The 24,551-nt window shown below is 58.4% G+C and overlaps 3 protein-coding genes across 3 annotated transcripts; all 3 read left to right on the top strand.

Moving 5' to 3' along the window:
- Positions 1 to 2,751: 2,751 nt before the first annotated feature.
- Positions 2,752 to 19,105, top strand: PG985_003413 (Non-ribosomal peptide synthetase; the record flags this gene model as incomplete). The annotated part of the gene is made up of 6 exons (XM_066823182.1): positions 2,752 to 2,961; positions 3,270 to 4,339; positions 4,409 to 9,848; positions 9,908 to 9,978; positions 10,043 to 18,917; positions 18,971 to 19,105. 6 exons carry the CDS (start codon positions 2,752 to 2,754, stop codon positions 19,103 to 19,105), a joined length of 15,801 nt encoding a protein of 5,266 aa, XP_066690614.1.
- A 663-nt stretch (positions 19,106 to 19,768) lies between these two features.
- Positions 19,769 to 21,218, top strand: PG985_003412 (uncharacterized protein; the record flags this gene model as incomplete). Its single annotated transcript, XM_066823181.1, has 3 exons — positions 19,769 to 20,251; positions 20,327 to 20,793; positions 20,867 to 21,218. The coding sequence occupies 3 exons, from the start codon at positions 19,769 to 19,771 to the stop codon at positions 21,216 to 21,218; spliced, it is 1,302 nt and encodes a 433-aa protein (XP_066690613.1).
- A 610-nt stretch (positions 21,219 to 21,828) lies between these two features.
- PG985_003411 (uncharacterized protein) lies at positions 21,829 to 22,284 on the top strand (the record flags this gene model as incomplete). The annotated part of the gene is made up of 1 exon (XM_066823180.1): positions 21,829 to 22,284. One exon carries the CDS (start codon positions 21,829 to 21,831, stop codon positions 22,282 to 22,284), a length of 456 nt encoding a protein of 151 aa, XP_066690612.1.
- Positions 22,285 to 24,551: the final 2,267 nt, after the last annotated feature.

Below are 24,551 nucleotides of genomic sequence, written 5' to 3'. Positions count from 1 at the left end.
AGATTTGCCAACCCTATGCCCGTCCGCATCGTCAACCACCTGGCCAGACATGGACCGACCCTGCAAGTGTCCCTATACCCAAGTACACTGCCCGGGTTGGCAGCTCCAGTCGCCAGAGGGAAAAAGGGTATACCTGGGCGGGTGTATTGGGAGCGGAGTGGGCAGCAGGTACTCCGAATGTACCACTACCGAAAGGGTACGCGACGACGCATGCCGATGGAGTCTATTTTGTTAGCGTCAGGCGCTTGCCAGTGAAGATGATGCTTGCTGGCAGCAGCTCTTAAAGGGATTCAATCACATGCGACACAGAATAGTCTTCTAACGAGGATTTGCTAAGCTGCGAAATCTTTGGTTATGCCGATGATGAGGGGCTTCTTGCATTCACGTTCCCTACCTACCTACCTAATTCAGCGTGCTCGGAGTCCATCTGTGTGTGCCTCTTTGCCATGAATGAGTGGGATGGACTCTGTCAGTAAACAGGTGCCCGGACCAAGTCAACCAACCAAATGGTGACCCGACTTTTTCTCGACGACAACAAGTCCCGAGATGGAGACCAAGACCTATTGGTAGAGAGGGTCGAGGGCCATCGGCTAGTAAGGAACGGACAGGCTGAAAGAGGAAAAGGCGCCAGTAGGTTCAGGTTCATGGGCAGCATCGGGGCGGGGTGGCCAAGGCAGAAGGGCCAAAAACACGGGCTGATTTAGCGACATCGGCGTTATCTTCGGATCAGATAAGATGGATCTGCATCAGTTGCCCTCCCTTGCGGCATAATGAGGTGGGGACGCCGGGCGGGAGTCGGGACGAGTTGGACATGGTGATGAAACTTTTTCCATGAGGGCTGCCAGGAAAAGCCAAGTCGTTGCCAGCTACCGGTACCAACAGCTCGCATCGATGCGACACCGTTCCAGGTTCAGGGCAAACTTATGCAGGAGGCTGGAGAATGGAGCTGAGGTGACGAAGCACAGGAGAGCCAGGGCAGTAGCCAGGGGAGCTGCTGGAGCCGACCGTATGATGTTTGAGTGGGAGATCGTTCCACCTCGCCGGTGGTGATTGGCCGGATGAAGATGAAAATTTTTATCAGATCATCTGATAAGATTATTCTGATCCGACGAGGGAGCGCAGTCCGTCTTGGCGAACCGGGGCCCTGGGCAGCTAGGAGGCTAGCCAGAGAGCTCATTTGCTTATGCCATAATTTGGTCGCTCTTTTGGTGGGCATCGCTGGCGGTACAAGGTCGGGAAATCCACACCTTTCTCTCTTTAAGTCTCATAGCTTCCCACCTCATCCAGTAAAACTAGGACCGGCTCCTTTTCGTTACCAAAGCACTGTGAAGAAAGCAGTATTTCGTGCTTGGGGTAGGAGGATTCCGGCCGCGATCGGATCTGATAAGCAGAGCAACAGGTGATGGCTGATGAAGGAAAGGGGCCCGCGGGTACGGCAATTTGAAGTCTCGATCTGGCTGGTAAAATTCGACACCGACACAACCCGTGGAATCTGGTGGGGGTTTGTCACACCACACATTTTCATTTCTACTACCTAACCTACTACTACATACAGTACTTGTGTAGTCAACCAGAACTCCGGGCTACCATTGCAACAGGGCAAGACTTGCGAGTCGCATTGCATCCCGGGCCAAGCAGATACTTGGTGTTTCGCTGTTCACAGTCGGCTAGAAATTTACCTGACAGAATGTAAAGAGCCGCCTGTCCTCTGGATAAGGAATCGGCTTATGTTGACAAGCGCCGCTTGTGTAGAGGTAGGATTGCAGTACGCGAAAGAGACAGAGACTGTGACTTACATACATCCATCGCATGCGACCTACCTTGCATACGATCAGTCACACATATGTATGGATGGGTAACATTCGGTACGGGTGGGTACGCCGACTTTTTTCTTTACCAGCTTTTCCCCCTCCCTGGCTGATGTGACTAGGTTATGCACATAGACACTTATACATGCTGTTATCCAGCAACCTGCAGAGGGTTCGGTCAGTTATTATTAGACAATAAAAGCGATCCTGAGTTGGGCTTGGTATCTCCAGAGCTCTGATTTTCCTTGGAGAGCTCACCTTTCCCAGGACGAACGCGGGATGGTAAGTCATCGTAGGCGTCATCGGTTGCGCGCTAGGCTGGTCCTCTGGGGTCCCCACTTGGGCAGCCACAGCACCAACATCGATCGTCCTTCACTTCTTGGGGGGTAGGAAGTCTGCACCGGAAGATCGATGATGCAATGCACAATCCTCCGTCGCGAAAGCAAAGCTATTATGCAATCACTATGAGTCAATACACTTGAGGCTTGGGCCGCCTGGTGTCGTATTGCAGAGTTGCATACCTAGTTGAGGCTTGTTGACCAGCCCAAGGTAAAGTTAGCAAAAGCTAGCAGCTCCCCGCCGGGTAACGTAACGCGGTTAGTGAGAGAGGGGTCGGGGTTTAATAGGATGAGGGGGACGACACAGGCCTTGCTGAAACACATGCTGGTCTGTCTAAGTATGGGGGGCTACGACTTACGAGACCAGAAAGAGAACCGAGCAGTATCGGGGTTTTATATCGATGGGTTGGCAGCGCAATGCGGCGTTAAGCTGCACGATAACATTTTCAAAACCTACCACTGCCAACTGTCTATTCATAGGTAGTTTGAAGAGGGGTTTACTCGTACATTGATCTGGTCACAAAACTAACTGACTTTCTCGTGAACCTTCCAAGTACCGCTACTAACGGGATACTCCCCCTCCAAATTCCCCATTCGGACCCTTCATGCCAATCACTGAGCTTTCGCATCGTGAAACCAGCAAGCTTGCAGCAAGCAAGCCCAGAAACGCAAACGGAGTGGTTCGCAGCAAAAGACGGGCCAATCAGCGACCGGCCGTTGCTGCTGACCTCGACATAGTTCGCCTGTCATATGCACCTCGCCGAATCTTGCTTACAAGCGCCGATGCAGACAAGCAGCAGGGCAATCAAGACCACGTGTAGACCCGTCACTTACCTGATTCGGCCAGTTTGCCGGGGCCCTTCCTCCCAGACGCGGACAGGAGCTCTCCTCTGACCCCGGTTTTGTAAGTAAGTCAACCGTGACACCCCGTTGGCGACCCGGGATCAGCAGTCAAGAGGACTCAGAAAGGACTCATCAGCTGGACCATGTCAGCAAACCAACAACTCTCTGACAACACCTTTTATTCCCAGGATCCGGTCCAACTAACACGACAAGCCATTTGTGTAAACGGAGACGGATCTCTCATTGGCTGTCTTTGCTACCACTCTCTAACACCAACCAGGCTTCTTCCTCTCATGATAGCGCAGCAGTTGTGATGCTTCTACGCGGGGCTGAAGGCCTCTCCTTCAACAACCCGAATCCCCGGCAGCTAGCCGGCCCCAGATTTCTCCATGAGCTCCTACCCCACCAGGGAATCAGTGGCGGGGAGCCGGCCCTCGACTACTCGGACAAGGATGGCCGGCAAAGCACGCTATCGTACGGCGAGCTGCATCAGCTATCGGACCGCTTGGCGGCCCGGATAGCCCACGATCTGCAGCATGGATCAGACCAAGAACAGAGCCGGAGCTCCGGGTGCCCGCCGCTCGTGGTGCCCGTCATGATCCCGCAGAGCCCGGAGCTCTACCTCGCCATCCTCGCCATCCTGAAGTGCGGCGGGGCGTTCTGCCCCCTGAACCTCGACGCCCCTTCCGAGCGCGTGGGGTTCATCCTGGGCGACGTGAAGGCGAGCATCGTGCTGACCACCCGCGCGCTCGCGCCCAGTATTCAGCCGCGGGACGGCGTGGCCTGCCAAGTCCTATGCGTCGACGAGCTGGACCTCGATGCGCCGTCATCCCCGAAGACCAACGGAGTGGCAGCGGCTGCTACCGCAAGCCAGATACGAGCGCCGGATGAGCGCGACTTAGCCTACGTCATGTACACGTCCGGATCCACGGGCACGCCCAAGGGGGTGGGCGTCTCCCACCTCGCGGCCACGCAGAGCCTGCTGGCCCACGACCGGCACATCCCGGCCTTTTCCCGCTTCTTGCAGTTCGCGGCGCCGACCTTTGACGTGTCGGTGTTCGAGATCTTCTTCCCCCTTTTCCGGGGCGCGACGCTCGTCGCCTGCGACCGGGCCCGGCTCCTGACCGACCTCCCGGGTGTCATCCGGAAGCTAAAGGTCGATGCGTGCGAGCTCACGCCGTCGGTGGCGGGCAGCTTGTTGAAGGCTAGGCGCAACGCGCCGAACCTGCGGCTGCTCCTCACCATCGGCGAGATGCTGACGCAGCCCGTCATCGACGAATTTGGCGGCGATGAGGAGACGCCCGGCATCTTATGGGGTATGTATGGGCCTACCGAGGCTGCGATTCATTGGTATTTACTTCTCTCCATGGTGCCCCCCTTTTTTCGTGCTTCCGGCTGGTACTGATGATGTTCCCACAGTACGTTGCAGCCTGCTTTCAGGAGAGACTACTCGACAAGATGCATTGGGTTCCCCCTGGATACCGTCTCGAGTTTCGTGATAAGAATTGCGGACGAGACCGACTCGCAAATATTCGATGTGCTCCCCATAGGCGAGGTGGGGGAGCTTGCCGTCGGAGGGCACCAGCTCGCAAGCGAGTACATCAACAGGCCCGAGCAGACGGCCCAAGCTTTTATCGAGACCAAGTACGGCCGCGTGTACAAGACCGGAGACAAGGCGCTCATGCGACCCGACGGCAGTATAGAGTGCCTCGGCCGCGTGTCGGAAGGACAGGTCAAGCTGAACGGGCAGCGTATGGAGCTCGGCGAGATCGAGCACGCCATCCTCCGGACCGCTGGCTGCCACAGCTCATACGTTTGTGTTTTGGATAATCTCCTGGTTGCCTTTGTGGCGGGGGATGCGGAATATGGCGATGATTCCTCGAATATCGAAGAGCGGGTCAAGGCGGTGTGCAAGACCTGGCTTCCGGCTTTTATGGTGCCGGCCGAGATTGTCACCATGGACTCGTTTCCCCAACTCCCCTCGGGGAAAATCGACCGCCAGCGGCTGAGGCAGGACTACGCGCAAGGTAAACATACTACTCCGGACAACAACTCGGTCGGTCAGCCAGACAAACACCAAAATGATGTCCAAAAGCGGCTATGTGAGACCGTGAGTCAAGTCCTCCAGGCGCCCGTTTCGCTATCCACCAACCTCATGGCGGCCGGCTTGGACTCTTTAGTGTCGATTGCACTCGCAGCACGCCTGCGAGACAACGGACATGCGGTCAATACTCTGGATGTGATGAGGGCCCGGACAGCCCTTGACTTGTACAACCTGGTGTCATCGGCCGGGGGACCAAACGACACCACCACCGAGCATCCCAGCAACAACCATCCAAAAGACACAAACAACAGGCCGTTGCACCAGCCGGACGCCGATTTGTCAGTTCTGGTCAATGGAAACCTCAAAGACGTGGAGGGCTACTTTCGTTGCACCGAGCTGCAAAAGTCCATGGTGGCGGAGACGCTCCGGGACCCGCGGCTGTACATCAACACCATGGATATCGCCCTCCCCCCTGGACACAGCTCTGACACGGTCAAATCCTGGATTTTGCATGTTGCCGCGTGCAACGATATATTACGTACCGGCTTTATGCATTCGGGGGACGAACTGATCCAAATTGTCTGGAATGGCCTGAAGGAGAGCCAGGTTCAGATCGTCCAAGACTTCACCCCGTTACCATCACTGGGTGACACGGAACAATTTCTGGAACGGCCTTTCCGTGTCGAAATCATCAGCACTACCAGTAATTCTTCATTAAGTCATAAGGAGGCGACAAAGGCCCGGCTTTTTGTCCATCACGCTCTTTACGATGGCTGGTCGTTCGACCTCCTTCTCGACGACCTCACCGCCTTGGCGCAGGGGAAGCATCCTGCACAACGGCCGCAGTTCCACGACATTGCGCAACAACTAAGGTCACTACTTGACGATGATCAGAACGGCAGCTTAATCGCCGTCCACGAATTCTGGGCCGAGCACTTGCGAGGGGCCGCCAACAACTCGCTCCCCAACTTCCGAACCACCGCCATTGATAAACCTGAAATTTCCTCCGTGTGCGGGGAGATTGCGAGCGTGGCTCCCGCAAAAGTGCGGCAGGTATGCCTCGAAACTGGGTCCAGTTCGCAGGCCATCTTCCAGTCGTGCTTGGTGTGGTTCTGGTCCGCCCTCACCGGCTCCGACGACGTGACCATCGGGTCTGTCTTCTCCGGCCGGACCCTGCCCGTCGCCGGCATCGAAAAGGTCATGGGCCCCTGCATTCAGACGCTGCCCGTCCGTACCAAACTCGGACAGTGCCGGACCATCCGGGATCTGGTCCGGAATTTGCATAACACCAACCGGCAGATCCTGCAGCTGGCCCCTCTGTCGCTGGCGGGCATCCGCAAGACGGCCGGTCTTCCGCAGGGCTGCCGGCTGTTCGATGTTTTATTTGTGTACCAGGATACGCTGTCCAACCGCGCTCGTGACGACGGATCGGTGAGGGAGGTGGGCCACCAAGATTACTCCGAAGTCAAGCTCCTGGTCGAGATTGAGCCGAGGAAGGACAAATTCGCTTACAGGTGGACGTGGCATACCGACTGTTTTTCTTCGTCTCAGGTCGAGTCCTTTGCACAGAACCTGGGCCATTTGGTTAATTACGTTGTCGGACACATCGAAGAGCCCATCTCGTCCATCGCGCCGTCGTTTCCCCGCGAGATGCTGTCGACGTATACGCCGAGCCGTACCAAAACAGCACCTTCAACATCGTCCAACATTGTAGCAATGGTCGAACGCACTGCTGCCGCCAACCATGGTCACGACGCCTTGTGCTTTGCAGAAGCCATCAGTGCCTCAAACATCACGACAAGTCTCATGACATACCAGGAACTCAACGAAACGGCCAACCAGGTGGCCCGCCACCTCCGCGCACAGAAGGTGGAAGCGGGGGGCATAGTGGCCATCATCATGGAGAAGTCGCCTTGGCTCTACTGTGGCATCCTCGGTATCCTGAAGGCCGGATGTGCCTACTTGCCGATTTTGCCATCTACCCCTATTCGCCGGATCCAGCTGATCTTTCAACAGGCGCAGCCTCAACATTGCATTGTGGACAAAGAGCTGTTATCTTCCTTGTGGAATGACCAGAAGTTGCGTGAATGTTGTCCGTTGGCTGCATTTGACGTAGAAACCCTCAAGCAATACAACACCTCGAACCTGACCCTCGCCATCCCGCCCTCGCAACTCGCCTACGTCATCTACACCAGCGGCACGACAGGTGTACCCAAGGGCGTCGCAGTGACGCACGGCAACCTCCAGAGCAACATCGACGTCCTGTCGCGCCTCTACCCCCCACACGACGACAAGACGTCCAGCCGGATGCTGCAGGTCTGTTCGCAGGCCTTCGACGTGTCCGTCTTCGAGATCTTCTTTTCCTGGGCCAACGGCATGTGCCTGTGCGCCGGCACCAACGACACGCTCTTCGAGGACCTCGAGCTGAGCATCCGGCGGCTCGGGGTCACGCACCTGAGCATGACGGTCACGGTGGCGTCGCTGGTGGATCCGGACAAGGTGCCGCGGGTTTCGTTCCTGGTGACGTCGGGGGAGCCGATGACGGATGAGGTGGCGGCCAAGTGGGCTCCGAAGCTTTACCAAGGATACGGCCCCTCGGAGACGACGAACATCTGCACCGTCCGCCAGATGTCCGCCGGCGACTCGTCGCAGTACCTCGGCTGGTCCTTCGAGAACACCCCGACCTTCGTGCTGGGCCTCGACGATGACGCGAACTCCAACGCCATGGCCCCCGTCCCGATCGGGTACGTCGGCGAGTTCTGTTTCGGCGGCGACCAGGTGGCGGCGGGCTACCTCAACATGCCGGACCTGACGGCGTCCAGGTTCGTCGAGCACCCGGACTACGGCCGCCTCTACCGGTCCGGCGACCTCGGCCGCATGCTGCCCGACGGCTCCCTCATCATCCTGGGCCGCGTCGACACGCAGATCAAGCTCCGCGGCCAGCGCATCGAGCTGCAGGACGTCCACGCCCAGATCCTGGGTTCGGGGCTGGCCAGGGCGTGCGCGAGTATCGTGTTCCAGCGGGAAAACGACAAGTCCCAACATCTGACCAGTTTCTATGTCCCGCTCCACCAGGAGGAGGGATCCCAGGGATTCGCGGTCCTCGACATGGACGGTGATGATGTCTTGCGTACCACGAATCTCTCCATCTCGCAGGCCCTGCAGGCTTCGCTGCCGAGCTACATGTTGCCGACCTTTCTCGTCCCGATCGCCAGGACGCCGCTCACTTCGTCGGGGAAGATCAATACCGGTGCTCTGCGTGACTCTATCCAGTCGCTCAGCGATGATGCTCTTCAGAAATACGTTCTCGGCAGTAGCGGTGGCGACGACCAGGAGGACACGGCGGTAGCGGAGTGGACAGATATGGAGCGCACCATAGCATCGGCTCTGGCCGAAACGCTCGGAATTGGCCTTGGCCAGGTCAGCCGCTGGACCTCGTTCCTGGTGCTCGGCCTCGATTCTCTGACCGCCATGGCTTTCACGCGCAGACTCAATAAGAGGCTCCAGTCCAGAGTAACGATATCGGAGGTGCTCAAACACACAAGCGTGGCGCGGCTATCCAACTTCTTATCTCAGCGGGAACAAACGTCATCATCAGTGACCCCCGAGAAGAAAGGCACAGAGGCTCCTTCCCTGCTACCTGGAGATTTGTGTGCACATGTCGAAACCCGGCTCCGTGGCTTGGCAGCTGAGAGCATCCTCCCCTGCACCCCGCTCCAAGAGGCCATGCTCGCCTCCTCGGCGTCCTCGAGCGACGGCACCGCATACCGAAACCAGCTACTCTTCCGGCTGCGGCGGGCCCCCGACGAGATCCGGCGGTACTGGGACGAGATGTGCGCGCGCCACGGCATCCTACGGACTTGCTTCTTGACCACGGACAGTACCGACTACCCCTTTCTCCAAGTGGTTTTGAGCCCCAGGCCGACGGGTTCCGCTAGTCTGCCTTGGAGTCGCTTGGAAACGGCTGATGTGGCGCAAGCGGCCAGAGAACACATGCGCGACGCCTTTGGCCAGCCTGTGAACTCGTTCAAACCGCCGTTGGGCCTGGCTTTGATCCATGATACCTCTGCGGCGGTGGCCGATGGTGATGGGGAGACGTACCTTTCCTTCGTGTGCCACCACGCGCTTTACGACGGCATGGCTATGAAACAGCTGCTGTCCGAAATTGAGGCTCTGGCGCAAGGCCAGGTGCTGCCGGAACCGCCGATCCCGTTCGGGGACTTCCTGCAAGAGGCGCTCTCCCTACCTCCCGGCACCGACGAGTTCTGGAAAAGCCAATTCAACTCCTTCGTGCCCCAGAAACTGCCGTCGCAGTTGGCGGCCGGCATGCAACTTCCGGATTCAGTAGGTTCGGGCAGCGCAACAGTGTCCCTGAATGCCATGGAGACGCGTGCCCACGAAATCTACGGCGCCCCCCTCTCGTCCCTCTGCCAAGCCGCCTGGGCCGCCACCCTGGCGACCGTGCTGGGCTGTTCGGATGTCTGCTTCGGGAACGTGGTCAGCGGCCGCTCGGTCGCGCTCGAGGGCGTGGACCGGCTCGTGGCGCCGTGCTTCAACACGGTACCGCTGCGGATCGATATGTCGCAGGGCGTTTCCGGGGGGTCGACGATGGAGCTCATCAGGCGGTGCCGGGACGCCAATGTCGGGGTGATGCCGTTCCAGTTCACGCCGCTGCGGAGGGTGCAGGCAGCACTTGCGACGGATAGAAGGGGGGACCGGGGACAGCTGTTTGACACGATGCTGCTGCTCCAACCCCCCACAAGAGCGCTGGACGAGACGGTCTGGTCTCTTGAAGAGGAGCGTGGTGATATGGATGTAAGATGCCCCTTCGGATGTCCAGACTGTTTTGTTGACGAGCTGACCAAATCTCGCAGGTACCCCTGATTTGCGAATTCATCACAGCTACGGACAACGATACACTGCGGGTTGTTATTCATCATCAAGCGTAGGACATTCCTCGCATCACATACGCACAGAAGGATTATGAAGATTGCTAACCTGTGGGGTAGGAACCACGTCTCGGATTCCGTGGCTTGCCTTTTGCGCGAGATTGTCCTTCGAGCTCTCCAGTCCTTCATGGAGAGCCCGTCTTCAGGACTGGACCTGCTCGCCCCTATGCCTTCTCCGCTTCGCTCCGTAGTCGAGGGCATTCGAGCAGCCGCGCAGTCAGAAAAGCGAGCAGTTGATGACGCGGCAACAACCGATATGGCGGCGACCTCTTTGAATGACGAGGAAGAACCTCTGACCGAAGTTGAGTTGACCGTTCGGAACGTGGTGGCCAAGCTGGCCAAGATCGAGGGCGTGGCCGTGACCACCAAGACGTCCCTACACCGGCTGGGAATCGACAGCATCGGCATGGTGCAGCTCGTCTATCTTTTGCGCCAAGAGGGCCTCGAGATCTCGCCGGTCGACGTGTTTGAGAATCCCACCTGCGCCGGGATCGTCCAGCGCTGCCTCAAGATCGACAGTAACGGAGGCGGTGACAAGAACCAGCAATCTCCCCCTGCACAGACGTACGACTTGACAGGTTTTCAACGACGCGTCCGAGATCAGGTTTCATCATCCCTAAAAGGACATGATGGTAGGGGCCACATGCTACTTCCTTGCACCCCAGTCCAACAAGGCATGGTTTCGCAGTCGATCCATTCCCAAGGTGGCACATACATCAACTCCGTGTCGTGGGACCTGGATCTATCGGTGGACATGGAGGCTCTCGAGCGTGCGTGGGGGGCTATGGCCGAGCGGCACGATATCCTGCGGACCGGGTTCCTGCCCATCAGCGACCCCGACGCGTCCTTTGCCATGGTTGTCCGTCCTAAAGAGGGCAATGTCCCGCCGATTGAGGTACACGCCGCCGACTTTGACACCACATCTTGGCGCGAGAGGTGTCGGGAGGAGATCATGCGGGATCTGCTGGTTCCTCCTTGGAGATTGGCATTGGTCCACAAGGAAGAAGAGGCAGAGGGCGGGAGAAGCAAGCAGATGCATCTGGTGATGCACCACGCCCTCTACGATGCCTCGTCGCTGCGAGTCTTGCTAAGAGACCTTACCAACATGATGCTAGCGGTAAGCCAGAACCAACAACAGACAAACATCATGACCCCTTCCCTCGAGACTGCGGTCAAGGCTGTCTTCGCCGACATGGCCCACGAGAAGCCGGAAGCCGAAAAGTTCTGGAGAGGTCAGGCGGATGGAGCCGTCGTCAACCCCTTTCCCATCATGACCCCTCTCCGCGTGGAAAACGGTACCACGGAACGCAGCTGTCGGAGATCTCGGATACCCCTCCCGACGCTGAAGCAGCAAGCCGCCAAGGCTGAGGTCACCTTCCAAGCCGCTCTCCAGGCGGCATGGGCCCGGACGCTCTCCGCCTACCTGGGCGAGTCCTCGGTGACGTTCGGGGTCGTCCTCGATAGCCGGTCTGCTATTACAGATAATAAAGGAGAAGGGGAAGAGGCGCTCCTTCCACGCATCACGACCTTGCCCGTCATTGCGAACTCCGTCGTAGACCCTAACCGGGAGATGTTGGGGTCCATGATGGCGTTCAACGCCAACCTCCGACGCTGCCTCAACGTGCCGCTTCCCCAGGTGCAAAAATGGCTCGGGCATGCCGGATCTCCCCTTTTCGATACCATCCTCGTCTACCAGGCGAAGGAACAGGGGCTTGACAACGCCAGCGGCCCCTGGCGTGTCCGAGACGAGACGGCTGCTGTCGACTACCCTATCTCCCTTGAAATTGAGGAAGAAGAGACGGATACCGCGGCTGGTTCGTCCTCGTCATTAAGCTTAAACCTGGTCTACCGGACGGACATCCTACCTGCGCCCCAAGCCAAGCTTCTTCTCGATCAGTTCGACGCCGTATTGAGCCACCTCCTCGAGCACCCCGACGGTTCAGCGGACGAACTAGCAGCTACCGCGCCCGAGGTCTTTTCCATCCTCCCTGCCCAGCACCCCGAACTGCCGTCGGGAGGGGTCCGCCTTCTCCACGAATTCGTCACAAAGAGCGCCGAATCGTTGCCAGAGAAAACTGCCCTCGAGTACGTCGAGGAACTCGGGGACGAGGGAAGCCAGCAGAGATGGACGTACCGCGAGCTCGACGCAGCCGGCAACCAAGTGGCGCACATGCTCGTGCAGCGAGGCGGGGTGAAACCCGGCGACATCGTCGCCGTCTGCTTCGACAAGTGCCCCGAGGCCTACCTATCCATCCTGGGCATCCTCAAAGCCGGGGCGGCCTTTGTCGCCCTCGACGCCAGCGCGCCGGCTTCGCGTCTGGGTTTCATATTGAGCGACTCGGGCGCCGTGGCGCTACTTCATCGTGGGGGCCTGCCGGAAAGCGGCGGTGATCTCGCCGCGCAACTTTCGTCTTCGTCCGGCGTGCCCAGCATTGCGATTGCGCTAGACCAGTTGGCCGAGTACCCCTCTTTGCCTCCTCAGCTGAGCCGACCGGCCACGCCCGAGGACACGTGCTACTGCCTGTACACGAGCGGCACCACGGGCACGCCCAAGGGCTGCCTCATCAGCCACGAGAGCACGGTGCAGGCCATGCTCGCCTTCCAGGCGCTGTTCGCGGGCCACTGGGACGCGGACTCGCGCTGGCTGCAGTTCGCCTCGCTGCACTTCGACGTGTCGATCCTGGAGCAGTACTGGACCTGGTCCGTCGGCGTCGCCCTGGTCGCCGCGCCGCGGGACGCGGTGCTGAGCGACCTGCCGCGCGCCATCGCCGAGCTCGCCATCACGCACATCGACCTGACGCCCAGCCTGGCGCGCCTGGTGCACCCGGACGAGGCGCCCAGTTTGTGTAGGGGCGTCTTCATCACGGGCGGCGAGCAGCTGCGGCAGGACACCCTCGACGTCTGGGGCGAGCGGGGCGTTATCTATAATGCCTACGGGCCGACCGAGGCCACCATCGGCGTGACCATGTACCCCCGCGTCCCGCGGACCGGGCGCTCCTCCAATATCGGCCGGCAGTTTTTGAATGTCGGCAGCTTCGTCTTCCGGCCGGGCACCGAGGTCCCCGTCCTCCGGGGCGCCGTCGGCGAGCTCTGCGTCTCGGGCAGGCTGGTGGGCAAGGGCTACCTCAACCGGCCGGAGCTGACGGCGGAGCGCTTCCCCGTCCTGTCGTCGTCGTCGTCGTGGGGAGGGGAGCGGGTCTACCGCACGGGCGACCTGGTGCGGGTGCTGCATGACGGCTGTTTTGATTTCCTCGGCCGCGCCGACGACCAGGTCAAGCTGCGCGGGCAGCGGCTCGAGATTGGCGAGATCAACCATACCATCCGCGCGGGGGTGTCGGGCGTGTCGGACGTGGCTACGCTGGTGACGCGGCACGGGCAGCAGGACCGGGACGTCCTGGTCTCCTTTGTTGTCAGCAACACAGCCCAGAAGCATGAGACTTCCGAAAAGCTTACGGTCAGGACGGACTCGGAGAGCACCAAGGTCTGCGCCGAGGCCCGAGACGCCTGCCGGGCTAAATTGCCCGGATACATGGTGCCGACGTATTTCCTCTGCGTGCCGACGATCCCGCTGTCGGCCAACAACAAGGCGCAGATCGGGGTGCTGAAGCAGCTGTTCAACGACATCTCGCTGGACCAGCTGCGGCAGTTGTCGTCCTCGGCCGCCGCCGGAGGAGAAACTGCCGATTCTCTTGTCCAGTCCACCGAGCCGCAGCTCGCGCAAGTCCTGGCCCGTCTGACAGGGGTCGCGGCCGACCAGATCCGCTCCTCGAACACAATCTACGACCTGGGCTTCGACTCCATTTCTGTCATCAGTTTGGCCAGGGAACTACACGCGGCCTCGTACCCGGGCGCGACCCCGTCGATGATTCTCCAGAACCCACACCTGGGGACACTTATTAAAAGACTCAAGAGCGGATCTGCTATCACCACGCCCGTAGTAAGCTCGCAAGTCGTGCGCGTCAAGCAGGCCATAGCGGCCTGCAACCACAAGAACTTTGGGGCCGTCATGGATATGCTCAATGTGGCCGGCGGCGATATCGAGTACATCGCCCCCTGCACCCCGCTCCAGGAGGGCATGCTGAGCCGCTCGAGTTCAGGAGCGTATTTCAACTCCTTCCAGTTCGCCGTCGATGGACAAGCCATTTCCATCCCGCGGCTGAAGGGGGCTTGGGAAGCGGTGGTGGCCGACCACGCCATCTTACGGACCTGTTTCCTGCAGACCCCCACCGACGGCTACAGCTACGTCCAGGTCGCTCTTCGCAAGGATGCCGCCCCCCTGCGTTGGACCGAGATCGTGGGCACTAAGGGCGACGAAAGCCGGGACCAGGGCTGGGCGTCCCGCATCCAAGAAGACCGGTTCCGGCAATGGATCTCGACTAATGCCAACAATAATGACGCGACTGGTGTCAGATACCCCTTAGAGGTGGATTGTATCTTACAAGACAATGCGGCGTGCACCCTCGTCGTCCGCATCTTCCACGGGATTTACGACGCCCGCAGCTTCGATCTCATCCTCGAACGCGTCCAGGCAGCCTATGACAATGCCACGGAAAACACAGCAGCAACAGCGCAAGGGCCTAGCTTTATCGATGTTTTACCTCACGGGCCCTTATGCGATTACAGTGACACTCGTTCATTCTGGCAGGGTATTTTCCAGGATTCCTCCGAGTCCGGATTTCAGGCTTTCCCTTGCCTCATCAGCCCAGGCTCCGAAAACGACGATGACGCAACCCAGTCGCGATGCCTAGACCTCCGCGGGCTCGAAGAGAGGCGCCTCGAGCTCGGCGTCACGCAGCAGACCATAGTGCAGGCGGCCTGGTTGTACGTCCTGAAGCAGCAGTACCCCCCATCGCGGCGGCAGCAACAGTGGCCGACCGTGGGCGTCGTGCTGTCGGGCCGCTCGCTCATGCTGGAGGGGGTCGAAAACACCATCGGCCCGCTCTTCAACACGCTGCCCTTCCGAGTAGGGAAGCAAGACAACGATTCCGCGCTGTCGGACTGGCCGTCGCTGGTTCTGGAGACGCATCTGTTCAACACCTCGGTGCTGCCGTTTGTGCACACCCCGCTGCGCCAGGTGCAGAAGTGGTGCGCCCAGGGGCAGCCGCTCTTCGACACCTTATTTACGTTTGATCGAGAAAGCGCCGGCGGTTCGGTACCGGAAGTGGGCCAAGAAGAAGGAGAAGAGGCTGGGCTTTGGACACAGGTCGAGTCGTCGACGAAGGCGGATTACGCCCTGGCCTTTGAGGCTATTGCCACGGCGGATCAGAAGCTTAAGATTACATTGGTCGCCCAAGGGCATGTCGTAGACAGTACGGCCTTGCGAAGGCTCCTTGATCAGTTCGAGGAGGCGGTCAACTCACTGTCGTCCAATGACCGATTCCCAGCAAATCTGGGGACTAGTTCCGACCTGATTGATGATGAGTCACGCCAGGCCTCATCGCCTTCTCCTCAAGTTGCATCGCCTCAACAGACACCATCTGATTTCATATGGTCGGATGACGCCTGCGCCCTCCGCGACGAGATAGCAGCACTTGCCAATCTGCCGCCCGAGGAGGTCGGGGAGGACGCCAACCTGCTCCAGCTAGGCCTGGACAGCATCGATGCCATAAAGCTGGTCTCTCGACTTCGAAAGCGCGTCGGCCTGCCTTTGACCACCAACGAGCTCATGAGGCAGGCGAGTCTGCGGGACATCATCGAGAGACACCGCAGTTCCACCACCAATTCGACTACTGCTACGCAGGAATCTAGTAATGGCACCAACCCTCCTGCTCATCAGGTAGCGCTAGGCGCTCGCATCTCCCAATTGCAGACGTATCTGACGGAACATGCGCTGCTGGACTCTCCATCAGACGACGTCGAGTCGGTTCTCCCGACGACGCCGCTGCAGGACGCCATGGTGGCCGAGATGGTCGTGTCCGACTTCCACCGGTACTTCAACCACGACGTGCTGGAGCTCCTCCCCGGGACCGACATGCAGGCCCTCGAGTCGGCCCTGAGGCTCGTCGTGTCCCGCTCTCCCATCCTCCGGACCGCCTTCGTCGAGATCACGGACCCGGCCATCCCTACGGCATACTGTCAGGTCGTCGCCAAGCGCTTTGACCCGTTCCACGAAGCGGTGACTTTAGAGACCGAGGATGACTTCCAGCGCGTCTTCGAGACGGCCCGTTCTCGGGCGTCCCAGGCCAAGGGGCGGTCGGGGCTGCTTCAGTTTACGCCAGCGAGCTTGTCTCCATCCGGCCGGCAGTTCGTTGTCCTGTCCATCGCCCACGCTTTGTATGACGGAGCGTCCCTCGACATGTTCCACCAAGATGTGCAAGCCGCTTACCGAAAGGGCGGCGGTATCCATCGCGAACGGCCGCCCTACCGACCCGTCCTGGGCGACATCCTTAACAGCACCACACGCGAGGCGCGCAATTTCTGGGCCGGCTTCCTGCACGAGGCGAATTCCACGCTGGTGCCCGAAAAGCAGAAGAAGATATCATCTGCCGATGGGGAACCGCCCACTGTCCACAGGGCGGAAACGCTCTCGACACTCGAGACGGCCAGGTTGAAGTCCTTCTGCCGCCACCACCGGATCACGATGCAAACGCTCGGCCAGGCCTGCTGGGCCGTCGTGCTCTCGACCCTCGCCCAGTCGCTCGACGTCACCTTCGGCGTCGTCATGTCGGGCCGCGACACGGCCGACGCCCAGGAGCTCATGTTCCCGACCATGAACACCGTCCCGGTGCGGGCGGTGCTGCACGGGACTGTCGGGGAGTACCTGCGGTACGCTTGGGGGAGCTTGTCGCGCATCCACCAGTTCCAGCACTTCCCCCTGCGGTCGGCACAGAGGCTCGTCGGCAAGGGGCCGCTCTTCAATACGCTGTTTACTATGCAGCAGAGCCGCGACACTGCGGAGCAGACGGTCCAAGAAGAAGATGATGATAAGAGTGCCATCTGGAAGTCTGTCCACTCGGCTTCGGAGGTGGAGTACCCGATTTGCGTCGAGATGGAGCTTACGGATTCTGGTCTGATGTGGCGTACGGCTTGCAGCACGGATTATGTCCCGTCTTCAGAGGACGGGGAGCAACTGCTTCGGCAGCTCGATGAAGTCCTCGCGTACTTCGTGGATACCAACAATCTTGACAAGGAGGTGGTGGCGACCGACCCAACCACGCACCAGATCTCGGTCTGCGGATTGCCGCCATTCCAGATCATCGACGAAGGAGCCGACGGCGAAGCAACAGTATCCCAGCCTTTTTCTTCTTTTTCCAATGCCATCAACACCACCCGCAACGTGCTCGAAGCCCAGGAGACACTAATCCAAGTCCTGGCCGAGGCCTCGGGCCTCGACCCCTCGACGATTCGCCCCGAGCACTCCATCTACCACCTGGGCCTCGACTCCATCAGCCTCATCAAAGTGAGCTCGGTCCTCCGGAAAAGGGGGATGCGGGGCGCCAATGCCCGCGATCTGCTCAAGAAGACTTCCGTCGCCGAGATGGCTGCCAAGATTGCCGCTGCTGCGCATCCGAGAGATGATCCGGCGACGACGAAAAGTAGCACTGCTAACGCTACCAATGGAAATGTCTCCTCGTCAACCGCCGCCACCACCATAGACCAAGAAAACGTCCTGAACGGCATCGACGTGGATGCGGCCATGGCGCTGACAGGCCTGGGCAAAGACAATGTGGAGACGGTCCTTCCTGCTCTCCCCGTGCAAGTCCACTTCCTCAGCCAATGGCAGAATACCGACGGCGGCTTGTTCTTCTGGAGTTTCAAGCTGCGCCTGCCCACTACCACCAACACCAGCAATATCCAACAGGCTTGGGCGCGGCTGGTCAAGGAGTTGCCCATCCTGCGAACGCACTTCGCCGCGACCGGATCCTCCGAGATACCCTTCTTGCAATTCGTGGCACGGCCGACGACCCCGGCTGGCGAGGAGGCCATCACTCCGTCAAGATATCCGGTTACGTACCAGAGCAGCCCCTTTGCGCAGCTTTCCGTCGCGAAGCGGGACGGCACCACAGGTCTTGAGCTTACGCTGAAGCTTCACCACGCCCTTTACGACGGCATCAGTCTGCCCTTGATCATGCGCAGGCTCGAGAACCTGTGTGCAGACAGCAATGAAGTTCCGCCGACGAACAAGCTGGATTCAAAGCCATGGCACGATTTCGTCAAGAGTCACTACGTCGACAGCGTCAGGACCGAACGAAAGCCGTTCTGGTCCAAATATCTTAAAGGAGTGGTGAAGGCACAGCCCAACCGCAGCAGCAGTACCACCACTAATGGTGCCGCACCCGCTTCTTCTCCTTCTAATCGAACGTCAGTCTTCCGGCCCGCCGCGCTCGCGGAAGTTTTCAGGTTAAAGAAGGCCGCGTCCCGGGACGGAGTCAGCCCCCAAGCTCTCTTCTTGGCCGCCTACGCCCAAGTCCTAGCCGAGACCGCCGCACCAACTGAAGCAAACAAGACCGACACTGCGAACAGCAATGGCGCCTCTGACCACGACGTTGTATTCGGGATCTATCTAGCCAACCGCGCCTCCTTCAGCAACAACCTCGAGACCGCCCCTTGTCCGACCCTGAGCATCGTGCCGCTCCGCGTCCGCTTCACACCCGGCGAACCGACGGCCTCGATGGCTGCTCGGATCCAGGCGGACCTGGCCGAGGTCTCGCGTTCCGAGAACGCCTCGGTCGGGCTGTGGGAGATTGAGCAGTGGACCGGGGGCTTGAGACTGGATTCGTTTGTGAACTTCCTTAGCCTACCCAAGGACGACGACGACAACAATAGAGCAGAAGACGACAGTACGGAGACGATGTCATCACCGCCGATAGATGACAGAGATGGGGAAGAAGAAGAAGTGACATCAACACCGCCAATAAATAGTACGGAAGAAGAGTGGCTGGCTACGCCTTCTAGTCTCTATATGACCAAGAACGCCGTGAGGCAGACCTACATGGTAAGTTGCAAAAACCACGACAGTAATTGTTCGTGTACTGACTCTCACGACAGGATGCCATTGATGTCGAGGCTGCCATCAACGCCGAGTCCCTGGACCTAGGCGTATTCGCCTCGCCGGAGAGAATGTCCGAGCCGGAGGCAGGCGGCTTAATCGACCGCCTCGTGGCTGTTTTACGGAGTGTCTGATACCTACTTGTTTTGTTTTCTGTCTCTCCATAGATTTTCTTTTTCTCCTCAATACCTAGTCAGATTAGATAAACCGGTAAATATCTGTCGGCTATCCGTGTTGCGTCGGATACCATGCCACTTTCAATACAGCAGCGCGGCAAGAGCGTGCGGGTGTGAAAGGTCTTTGCATTCCTCGCCAACTTAACAAGAATCCGTGCCCGGTTATTGTAGGAGAATTCCGAATTTCTGTCCATCTCGGCTCCGAGTGGTGATGTCGCCGTTTCATTGGTCTCCCCAAGCGTATACACCATGTATACTTCGTATACGAGGGTGGAGCCTGCCAGTTTTGGCAGCCCGCGCCCGGCTATATTCGTGGTGATTGGTGTCTGGCTCCTTGGCAAGGGGCTGTGTTGAGTATCACACCATGGGCATTGGAAATCAATGATGCGTACATTGGAATATGAGGTTTTCTTGATCGTGAGCTTCTTGGGCCGAAACGACGATGGCGCCTATCTAGCTTGCATGGTGATGTCCCGACTCAAATGTCTATAAAAGGGGGCGAGAGTCCGTCAGTAGGAAAGGATTCGGCTGCCACGCATCAACAACACTCTTCCACACGCTTCATTCCTACCCCTGAGAAACCCGTATCCTTACTCAGAAGTCGCTTTGCAAATCTTCAACATGCGCTCATCATCCGTCTGGTCTTGCATGCTGATGGCAGCAGGCACCTGCCTAGCCCAAGGCGACCTGGCCGCCCTTCTAGCCACGCAGCCTGACCTCAGCACCCTCCTCGAACTCGTCGGCCTCGTAGATTGGCTCGCCGCGACCCTCGGCGCCGCCTCCAACATCACCATCGTGGCCCCGACCAACGCGGCCTTTGCCGCCGTGCCACGCGACACCCCCGAGGGCCAGGCCGTCGAGTTGCGCAACGACACCGTCGCTATCGGTGCGCTCTTGGCGAACCACGTGTTCCGCGGCGCCTACGCGGCCAGGGACATCACGAATATCCCCACGTTCGCGCAGACCCTGCTTGACGACTCGTACATCACGGCGGTGCAGCCGTTTTCCAACTTCACCGGTGGGGCCTACAACGGGCTCGTCCGGAACGGCGACGATGTTTGCATCCTGTCCGGGGAGCAGACCATCTCTACCGTCACACAAGCGGTCCGTTCATCTTCTCTCCCCTTCTTCATCTTATGATATGGCTAGCCTCCAGGGGACCTAATCCAGTTCATACAGGACATCAAACTGGGCGACGGCATCACCATCCACAAAATCGACACCGTCCTCTCCTTCGGCGCCCCGCTCGAACTCTTCCTCTACCGCGCCGGCTACCTCGCCATGAGCGGTGCCCTGGAGGCGGCCCAGCTCGGCTTCGGCTTCGGCCTGACCGGCGCCGACGATCCTGTCCAAAACCTCAACATCTCCGACTTCACCATCCTCGTGCCCGAGGACGCCGCCTTCGAGGCCATCGGCTCCGTGGTCGCGTCGGCCGACCAGCAGACGCTCCGCGAGGTTCTTCGGTATCACCTCATCCCCAACAACGCCGTCTTCTCGCCGTCGCTGGGCAATGTGACGGTCAGGTCGCTCCAGGGCGCGGACCTGACCTTCACCGTCTTGCCCGACGGCTCGGCCTGGGTTAACAATGCCCGCATCACGTTTCCCAATACCATCTTGTACAATGGGGTCGCGCACGTGATTGACAGGTTGGTGCATACTCCACAGCGAACGATGAGACTGTAACCATACTGACCAAAATCCCTCTTTCTCTCCTCTCAGTGTACTGAGCCCCCTGGGAGGAGATTTCGACCGCGCTTCTTCCCTGACGCCATCCAAGCCCGCGTCCGAGCGGCTCGCCTTTGCCGGCGCCTCCGCGGTGTCCAAGCTGCCCTTCTCCAGCATCTCGTTCGGCGGGGACCTGATGGGCTACACAACGACGCCCGTGCTGCTGCAGACCATGGCCGCCGTGGCCACCACCGCTTCTTCTTCTTCCGCGGCGGCGACCAACGCCACGACCTCGAGCGTGCCCGTTCCGACGCCACCAACAACCGGGGCCGGTATCAAGGGGCTTACACCCTGCGCCGTCTCTGTGCTTTCATTCGTAGTCGGCATCGCTGCTTTTCTCGTTTAAGATGCCAGTATGGCGTTGGTACATCCCGCGGAGTAGTAGACCATGATGGGACAGTAGATGCAATTGTACAGGCGTGCATGCCTCGTCAAGTAATTGTCATCTTACAAAAGGCTAATTGACACGCTTCTATAACATTGCAGTGTGCTTTGCAGGTTGTGTTATTTAGGAACCTTTTCGCCCGCCAGACTTGTGATTTCAATCATCTGGTGATGTTGATTGGGTTTCCTGCTTCTTCTTTCCGGTATATGTTGAATCGGCAGAAGTGCCTTCCTCACCTCGACTTGTTAAGTGTTAGTCAGTAGACGGTTTCCCTAGCGTTGGGATTAGGTGCCTGCCCCGCGGGGAATAGGCGGCTCGCCACTTCGCGTAGCGTTCTGCAAAAAGCACCGGGGGCATCCGGTCCCGGCCAAAACTTCTTTACAGCATTTTCACAGCAAAGCAACCAGCGCAGGCAGTATTTGTCAGATTCAAGCAATTCACTCATTTACTTTCCGGCTTCGCAAATACTTCAAGTTCAAACTTACTACTTGAAGCACAGTTTATTGCCGCCTTTACGGTACTTACATCAATTCAACTCACTAATCAGCCGCCCCAACAAAACCAAAAAAAGATGGGATCCAGCCAAGGCGACGAGATCAAGACCCACATCGAGTCGCTGGTCGCCCGCCAGCTGCAACGGTCCCCCATTTACGCCCTGACCCTGACCGACGCCCGCATCGTGTCGGCCGTGCCGGGCCGGGTCGTGGCCCGCATCGTGCTCACCCGGAACCACATGAACTCGTCGGGCTCCATCCACGGCAGCGTCTCGGCCACCATTGTGGACTGGGCCGGCGGCATGGCCATCGCCACCCACGACCTGCGCGACAAGACGGGCGTCTCGGTCGACATCCACGTCCGCTACCTCTCGGGCGCCAAGGAGGGGGAGGAGATCGAGATCCAGGCCACGGCCGACAAGGTCGGCGGCTCGATTGGGTTTACGTCGGTCGTCATTTCCAAGGTGGTCGACGGCGTGGCCGGGCCCGTCGTGGCGAGCGGGACGCATACTAAGTACGTCAAGGTCCGCTGATGGCTGATGCAGCAGCAATACGTTCGCCTCGCAAGAAGCATAGGGCACGGAGAATGGCAATTAGAAATGGGATTATAGACATGTATATGGATCGGCCCGGAACAGACGACAAGCAAATAGATAATTTCTAGAAATAGACACCCCAGCTACGGTTATCTCCTCCACGCCTGTTGTTTTCACCACCTCGACCAGACTGCCGGCTACAGCATCGACGGCTGGAACATGTGGCACATCCCGTTAGGGCCAATGAAGCTGGGAAGAAGGCAGTGTTAAAGCTCTCTTTTGCATGTTGGGTTGCTTCGCATCACCACGGCCAATCAATGCAAAGTATGCCCCGATACTACATCGCATTAGCCCTGCAGACATCGACACTGCCTCATGAGGCAGACTGTGCCAATGCGTCAAGAATAACCTCCACCTTCTTCTCCAGTCTGGTTGTAGTTGCTTCGTCCGACGACGACGGCGACGACTTCTCCTAGATCATTCTCTGTCACTTCGTTCATATGCGCTTGCGCCATGGCTACCGAAGCGATTAGAGACCTTGAGTCGTCCGAAGGTGGCCTGGAGGTACAAGCACAGCCGGTCCCGTCCTTTCCTCATCCACGAAATGCTGATTCGGCAGCGGCTCCGGGCCAAGTTATTCACAATGCTTCCAATGCTATCACAGCAACGACCCCATCTCAAGTAGATTGCAACCCATCATCCCCGCAGACCCGAGCGCATGGGAGCAACCATGCCTTCCTTTCTCCCATCAGCAGGCTGCTCGACCAGTATCTGTCTATCCCAGTCGGTAGGATCAGAGACCGCTGGAATGAAATGAAGCTCCGAAGCTTTCAAGGAGCGGTGGCATGTGCAGCTTTGCTCATAGCTGGCGTGGCTCTATGGCCAACTCTCACTGCGGCTTCTGATGGGCACAAGTCCGAAGTGTTGGCAGAGTGGGCTGCACGGAAGGAGTTCTTGTCTGACTGCGAGGAGGTAAGTCGAAATATTACCCATATAGTCGATCCCGAGATTTCCATGCTCACAAGGTATACATTCTGTTTCAGCACAATTGGCCGTCACCATCCTGTGATGTAGCAAGGGGCGCGCAACTAGAAGCGCCGCCCAACTTTGATCACTCGGATTGGAAGAGGCATCTCTCATCGGGCACCAACTATTCTCAAGGCCACGGATACGATATGGCGCCACCCAACAATATCTCCTGGGGTATGTTGTTCGTGCTGTCGTTTTATCCTATGTGTGCTTCCTTGCGGATTTGCGTATACATGATTCGAAAAAGAGAGGCGATGCTACCGTATCATGCCCGTTCACCTCTTTGGGGTTTATCGAATCTCCCCAGGCGCTTGCATAACATCTATAAGGCGCGCAACCCATCTCGGGATCCGGATGAAAACCGGGATCTATTCGGGATCTTGATTCTAAATCAAAGTCCGGGTCAACACCCGGATCTAATCTATCAGTCGAATACAAGCATGTCGGAACTTGATATGCAACAAGATCACGGATGGCTTCGCCAGCGACTGAAGAGGAAGATGCAGACCGACATTTGATGACTACAACATCAACACATGCCAACTTTCCAAGATAAACCCGTATCAGCATCCAGATTACGCCGCGAAGACGTTGCGGGTTATGAGCTTGCTCGGGCAGCATTTACATCATGCCCACAGGCCTCGGGGACTATATAGCTGCAATGCCTGCTTTCAATCTTTCCCGTCCGAGGCTTCCCTATATTCGCACGCTACCTCGGGGGCCTGCCGGCCGACTAGCGGGATACCTGTCGACCAACTACGTGCCGAGACCGGCAAACATGGCACCCAGGCGAGTAAATGGTACGCAATCTGGCAGCAACTGTTCTCGGACTTCGAGCAACCTTCTTCACCATACACGGACAAGAACTATGAGATCGACCAGTTCGCTCATTCCTGCATATGTAGGCTGGGTGAAACGAAGACTTTAGAGCTAACGCCACAGGCACTTCAGGCCATTACTGCTCGGTTACAGGACGAGGCGTTGCGTTGGCGAAACCAGTCTGCGGAGCCACTGGATCATGGGCTAATACCTAACAGTCCCGCCGGCGAGTGAGAGGGATGAGACGCTCATTACGTGCGACGATGTTGGCGATGGTGATATAGAGGAGGGGGCAGAGAGTATCAATCCCTAAGATTTTCTCAAGTGCTTCGCATGCACTGCTCTCACCACTCTGTTCTGTCGGTATTTAGCATATATGGTCGCGCACGGTGAAGAACGACCTTGGTAGCCTGCTA

The sequence above is a fragment of the Apiospora marii genome, assembly GCF_038362585.1.
Source record: "Apiospora marii strain CBS 49790 chromosome Unknown utg000002l_segment0_segment0, whole genome shotgun sequence".
Lineage (NCBI taxonomy): Eukaryota > Fungi > Ascomycota > Sordariomycetes > Amphisphaeriales > Apiosporaceae > Apiospora > Apiospora marii.
The sequence above is the reverse complement of the archived record's forward strand: the minus strand, read 5'-3'. Positions and strand labels throughout refer to the sequence as shown.